Source organism: Cicer arietinum, chromosome 2 (assembly GCF_000331145.2).
Source record: "Cicer arietinum cultivar CDC Frontier isolate Library 1 chromosome 2, Cicar.CDCFrontier_v2.0, whole genome shotgun sequence".
In the NCBI taxonomy this organism is placed as follows: domain Eukaryota; kingdom Viridiplantae; phylum Streptophyta; class Magnoliopsida; order Fabales; family Fabaceae; genus Cicer; species Cicer arietinum.
In genome coordinates this window covers 36,140,818-36,147,304 of record NC_021161.2, presented here as the reverse complement: position 1 = coordinate 36,147,304, position 6,487 = coordinate 36,140,818, and the positions used below count along the sequence as shown (strand labels likewise).

The 6,487-nt window shown below is 32.5% G+C and overlaps 1 protein-coding gene across 2 annotated transcripts in view; it reads left to right on the top strand.

The window, feature by feature from the left end:
* The first annotated feature begins 295 nt into the window (after positions 1-295).
* LOC101501240 (AP-4 complex subunit mu-like) overlaps positions 296-6,487 on the top strand; it is a 9,039-nt gene continuing 2,847 nt past the window's right edge. Inside the window, exons 1-9 of one of the 2 annotated variants that reach the window (XM_004490384.4) lie at positions 296-467; positions 1,529-1,623; positions 2,157-2,360; positions 2,807-2,923; positions 3,025-3,150; positions 3,937-4,063; positions 4,447-4,550; positions 4,643-4,747; positions 5,153-5,247. In XM_004490384.4, coding sequence (XP_004490441.1) covers positions 410-467; positions 1,529-1,623; positions 2,157-2,360; positions 2,807-2,923; positions 3,025-3,150; positions 3,937-4,063; positions 4,447-4,550; positions 4,643-4,747; positions 5,153-5,247 — 1,031 coding nt within the window. In that variant the 5' untranslated portion in view covers positions 296-409. Of the gene's footprint in view, positions 468-1,528; positions 1,624-2,156; positions 2,361-2,806; positions 2,924-3,021; positions 3,151-3,936; positions 4,064-4,446; positions 4,551-4,642; positions 4,748-5,152; positions 5,248-6,487 lie in introns of both variants that reach the window. The other variant, XM_004490383.4, reaches the window with a different exon arrangement.

The following is a 6,487-nucleotide window of genomic DNA, read 5'->3' as shown; positions in this document are numbered from 1 at the left end:
AAAGTTATTATAATTTTTTTAGGGAAGTTTAAGAAAATTATTATAAATTAATTAATATCGTATAAGAAAAAAATATTATTAAGATTTATAAGAGATGCAGCTGGTATTAAACAATATAAACTTATCAAATATTCAATAACTATTTTTAATTTAAAAATTATTTGATATAATTTAACGTGCATTACTTTTAAACTCATTATTATTAGTGGTATTTCCTTTGTAAAAATTGGCTGTGGTCAAAAATATCGAAATCTACTAATATCTTTTCTTCATTGAAAATAAAATAATATATACACCGTCACCACCGTTAATTGCAAAGAATACTGTTCAATTATCGTCTTCTTTGGTCACAAAATAACCATCAGAAAAGCAACACCTGTAAGAACTCTGTGCACCATCTAGCGGAGCCATGATCTCGCAGTTCTTCGTTCTTTCACAGCGTGGAGATAACATAGTTTTCCGTGACTGTTAGCTTCTCTCTCTCAACTACACTTTTCCATTCCGATTTTTGTTTTCTTTGATTCTAGATCTGATTCTGATGCTGTTTCTTGATCCAACATTTTCATCGATTGATCTTCATCTACAGTGTTTCACTTCATTTTGTTGATCCATAGCGAAATTATTGATTCGAATTTATAAATCTGGATCTTACTTGAATCGTATCTTCTTTGTGTGATAATCACTCATAATAACTAGTAAATTCCATTGGAAAATGTTGAATGCTGAAATATTCTTGAGGTATATGCGTTTTTAATAAATCTTGTTGCACGAGCTCAAACGCGTTAGAAATTTAGAAGTACGTGTATATTCGTTAGAGTTTGGAACCTGTTTGTGTATATGCATTTCTAACATTGTTTTGAAAGCGAATGGAACCGGACAGTTTAACCGGTTAAACCAAGAACCAGTATTATCTAGGTCCGGTTAATTGGACGGTCGATTTACAGTTTTGTGTCGGTTCGAGTGGTTTAAATAGTTGAACCATGATCCTGATGTCTTGCCAATTTGATGTCAGGTTTGGTTTTTATAACATTGATTTAAAGAGAAACTTACATTTTGACATATAATTTGTGAGACCTGTATTGGACGTTGTGCCTATAACAAGTTGTAGAAATGATTTTTTAAATGGTTCTTGTATTTATTACAAGTTTCTCAAAATTTTAGAGCTACTTTTGCTAGCATTGGAGTTTCTTTGACCAGAGCTTAAATCTTGTTGGTGCTTTGTTTGTACCTTGTCATTTTTCATGGTGTGTTGTCCAATTTATGTAACTGCTTGTAATCTAAGATTTCATAGTTCAAGCAAATTGAAATTTAAATATTAATTTTGCATCTGAATAGAATGAAAACCTGCTTATCTGCAAGTGTTTTTGTGAATGGTGAATGGAGTGGAGTAAACAACGTAATCGAAAGAACTCTACTATAACATGAGAGTTCTTATATTTACTAAAATTAGGAATCTATTGTAATGCATGAATGTTTGACTGTTAAACCCTCATTGGCTATTTTTTTTACTGAATTGTCCTTATTGCAGATCGTGGTGAGGTCCCAAAGGGAAGTGCTGAGATATTTTTCCGAAAAGTAAAGTTTTGGGAAGATGGTGGACTGGAGGAGGCACCACCTGTCTTTGTAGGTATTATCTTTCTGAATCAGGAAGAGTATATATTAACATGATTTAGGTTTGAAATGAGTTTGTAACTATGGATAATTGATTGTCTTGTTTCCTCTGTATCGTATAATGTAGTTAGCCATTTTAGAACACTCACAGTTTCACACTTTTACTCTGCACAATATAATTGAAAATGTTGGAATTTAAATAATGTTGCAAATGTGAATAGGCAGGGAGGGGGAGCAGAGAACCCAGTCTGTTGGTACTTTGTAGATGAGTGGCCAGTCCTGCTAATTATTGCTATGTCCTTCAATTTATTTAAAATATGCTACATCCATTCCCTGTTATTGATGCCTATTATTGCAATCGCTTGTGGTTTTTATAGTAGTAATATTTCATATATCAAGTTTTCTCATAGTTGAAAATGTACGTTTATATCTCACAAAATGGATTTTATTGAAGCTGTAAATGTCTATTGTTGTTATGTCATTTGCAACACTTCTGGTAGAGTATGCTGATTTCTTTTTGTATTGTGTTATTTGTTCTCTGACAGAATGTAGATGGCGTAAATTACTTTCATGTGAAAGTTGTTGGCTTACTGTTTGTGGCAACTACAAGGGTTAATATATCACCTTCCTTTGTCTTCGAGCTTTTACAAAGAATTGCTCGCGTTATTAAAGATTACCTTGGGATTCTCAATGAAGATTCATTACGAAAAAACTTTGTCCTGGTGTACGAGCTACTCGATGAAGTTATTGTGAGCTTCCTCTCATTCCCCATTTGGTTCTTTACTTCTTTATAACCACTCTTATATTTTCTCAACTGTAATGTTTCTTCTTTGAATTAAATTATCATTCTATCCTGGTTGTCTCCCTTTTATTGTTATCTTAATCTAATAATAATTTTTTACTCACTGTTGAGTCTTGCTATCAATTCAAAATATATTTTTAGACAGTGAATAGCTGTAACATCTGATAGGTTTGACAGATATGCTCTTAATTTTTTTATGAAAGTTAAAATGAAATACAAGCCACACAAAATTTCTTATTGATGTCGTGTCTAGTTTTCTGTTATAAAAAGAACGAATGCCTATTTGATTTTTTTAGTATGTTTTACTCCTGCCTTGACATGAGATTTCTTGTCAATTAGTTACGTGTCCAAATTTTTTTCCAATGAGGGACCTGATGCCAATATTTGAACCAGGATTTCGGTTATGTGCAAACAACATCTACAGAATTGTTGAAGTCCTATGTTTTCAATGAGCCACTTGTAATTGATGCAGCACGTCTGTCACCTCTTGGACCTGCTGCAATATTTTCTGTAAGATGTTCAATATCTTTTCTTTCAAGCTCTTAATAGCTTTTGTGATTTTGACATGCATTTATGATATAGTAATTCTTAATTTTGGTTTCTTGCAGCAGGGGACTAAAAGAATGCCAGGAATAGCTGTAACAAAATCTGTTGTTGCAACAGAGCCTGGGGGCAGAAGGAGGGAGGAAATATTTGTAGATATAATTGAGAAAATCAGTCTCACTTTTAGCTCTAGTGTGAGTACATACTTATCATATGACTTTGAATTTTATATTGGTCTGTTTTTTGCTTCATCTGTCCTGTTTCATGGGTATAAAAGCTATGCGTATGGTTTCCAAGATTTTAACTGGCAAAACAATTTTATATCTTGAGGGACTCAGTAATAGAGATCAAATTTAATTCCTGTCTCTTGAGTTCTTGAAACTTGTTTAATCTGAGTAAAGAACCATCAAGTTTGATTAAGAGTCTTTTTAATTACTCTTAGCTTCGTAAATGGATAAACTAATTTAATGAAGCTTAATGAGTCACCGTTGGATGATTTCTTGGTTATGCATAATAGTAGGTGGTAAAGTTCTGGTAAGAGCATAAGGTAAGTGTTGCAAAATGAAAATGATGTGGTTAATGGAGAAATTAAAAGTAACACCTTTAGAGGAAAAGTTGACATAATCTCTCTCACCTATGATGGCTTTTCCATGTGAAGATTGAGAGATACCCTACTATGAAAAGTTTAGTAGATGGAGATAACCCAATAAATAGATGTGGAGGAAGGCCAAGGAAATCTTTAAGTGAAGCCATTAAAACAGATGTAGATCTGAAGACCTTTCTAAAACCTTGGTATTTGACCAAATGACATTGTTCAATCCATGCAGCTACCTAGTAGGAGAAAGCTTTTGTTTTGTTGATTTGCATTTTGAATTTGAAGTGCTATCTAGTGTGATAAGTTTGGTTATTGTTAGTTGTATTTTAAGTTGTTCATGTGCCATATGTTGTCTTTGTCATTCTTAGTATTCTTAATGGCTCAGGGATATATATTGACTTCTGAGATTGATGGCACCATACAAATGAAGAGCTATCTTACTGGCAATCCTGAAATTCGATTAGCTCTTAATGAAGACCTTTCCATTGGAAGAAGCCAGGGACCAGTTTCAGGTATCTTTTTTCAGTTTTGGTTCTTTTCATTTTCTGTTCTCTGTTCTCATTCACAATTGAAGATTCATGCTTAGGATTTAATTTTTCTATTCTAAGAAAGATAAAATATCTGGCCAGAAATAACTACTTTATGTGAAGATTTGAAGTGTTTTGTCTGTAAACCATACTTGATTTGATGGATTTTGATTAGTGAGTTTTATATGATAACCAATTTTGCATATTCATTGATGCTTTTGCATGTTCATTAAGGTTTATGTCTATTTCTTCTGTTCTTTATTATTGTTTTTGTAACTGTCCCATAGACTTTCATACTGATATTAGTACAAACAATTTTTATCCAGTGGTCTATCAAAAAATTTATTTTTGAAATGTTTCTAGAGCAGGTTATAGGAGTTCCTCTGGCTCAGGAGCAGTGATATTAGATGACTGTAATTTCCATGAATCTGTTCGTCTTGATAGTTTTGATACAAACAGAACTCTATCTCTGGTGAGTTCAGAAGTAGTATTGATACTGATATTCTTTTGTTTTTTAATTTTTAATTTTTTATTTTAACGGTTGTTCTGGACTGTCACTTTTAGATTCCACCGGACGGTGAATTTCCGGTTATGAATTACCGTATGACCCAGGCATTTAAGCCTCCTTTTCGTATCAATGCTTTGATTGAAGAAACAGGGTCCCTTAAGGTGATATCTACTTTTTAATTTCAATTTTATTTTTGTTCTTATTCTTGTTGTTTTCCTGATCAACAGCAAGAGTAGCTGAGACATATTAATATTATTGTCATAATTCCTTTTTATAAATTCTCTTGGAACATTTGTTGTATAAGCTTACAGATGTATTACAATGTATCTAATTGGAACAAAATGTGTTAATTTCAAAGATGTTGTATACAAATGTTCCCTCCGTTGAGAGATACCTTTTCCAATATCCCTGCTCTTAGGTTGAATATCTCCATAGCAACAGAAAAATAAATTAAGATACAATTTTCCAATGTTAAATATTTTAGTATTTATCATTTTTAAACAATTTTTCAAATCTGAAAGTTGCTTTCCTTGCACTCCATAACACTTCCGAATTTGATATTGCAGGCAGAAGTTTTTCTTAAAGTAAGTGCTGAGTTTGCCTCAAGTATAACAGCAAACACTATCAAAGTACAGATGCCACTACCAAAATATACCACCAGGTATTATTATATACTTCTGTATCAGTTCATAAATGACAAGAAAGTATATATCACAGTATAAATTAGAAACCTCGACAGAACTTGTTGATGCATTCAACAATTGAATCTTTGAAATAGTGTGGTGGCTGTCTTACTATAGGATGTTTACTAGGTTTGAACAGGAGTATAGCTAGGTATAAAGCTCTGGATGGGATTGTTGAATAATATTAAGAACTAAAATAATAAAATAATTGGAGGAATTAATTATATACTTTAATTAGTTAATTTTTTTTTTAATTGTCTCCCTAGGAAAAACATGATTGCATTTCTCCACTGGTTATGCTGAAAGGAAATTTGAACACCAACTATTAACTGTTAATTAACGTGTATGATTCGACTCTAGAGATATTATCAATCATTTTCTGTATTAGCTGTTTGAGATCATTGTTTGACTCACGTAATTCACACCATTGAAATAAGAGTTCAAGGGACAGCCCTATATCAATGTTGAAAGAAATGCTACTTTCATCACCAACCTATCTAACAACTTATGCTATTAGGTAATGGCCCATGTATAGTTTTATACTTAACATTCCCACTCATGCAAGGACCCTTTGATCACGAAGTGTGTACTAATCTGTGTTGTCGATGATGGATGTCAGATGGCCATAAATCTTCCATATAAACACGCTGTTGTGGCCTATGGTGCCGGAACGGCGAGCATCCTCTCACAAATTGCCTATGTTAGTTGTCCAAAAATCCGCCACATCATTCTGCCATGGCCATCATTTAACAAATTTGTTACTAATACTATGAATGACTTCTTTTGCTTATGATAAAATTTGATTCCTATTTGAAGAATTGAGTCCGCAAGAATTGTTCTCTTGACTACCACCAGTTCATGAGGTGTTGATACCATATCAAGGACCAACTCTACTAAAAGCTTGAATGGTTTTATATTTAACACTTTGCATATGGTAGAAACTAACAAAGCAGTTAATAAAATTCAGAAGAATGCCATTTAGTAATTTGAGGAACACCTTCTATAATTGTATCATAAAGGTTAGTATGATATATACTGGTAGTGAGAATTACAAGTTATGAAAATAAAAAAATAAATTTCTTATCAATAGAGTAAAGAGAAGTGCAAACCAATTTATTCAAGTTAATTCACCAATCATCATTGACCTATTTCCATTCCCCAAGCAATCACGTGAGGTTTTTCTCTTAAATATTAAGTTTGATGCAATCTTTAACCTCA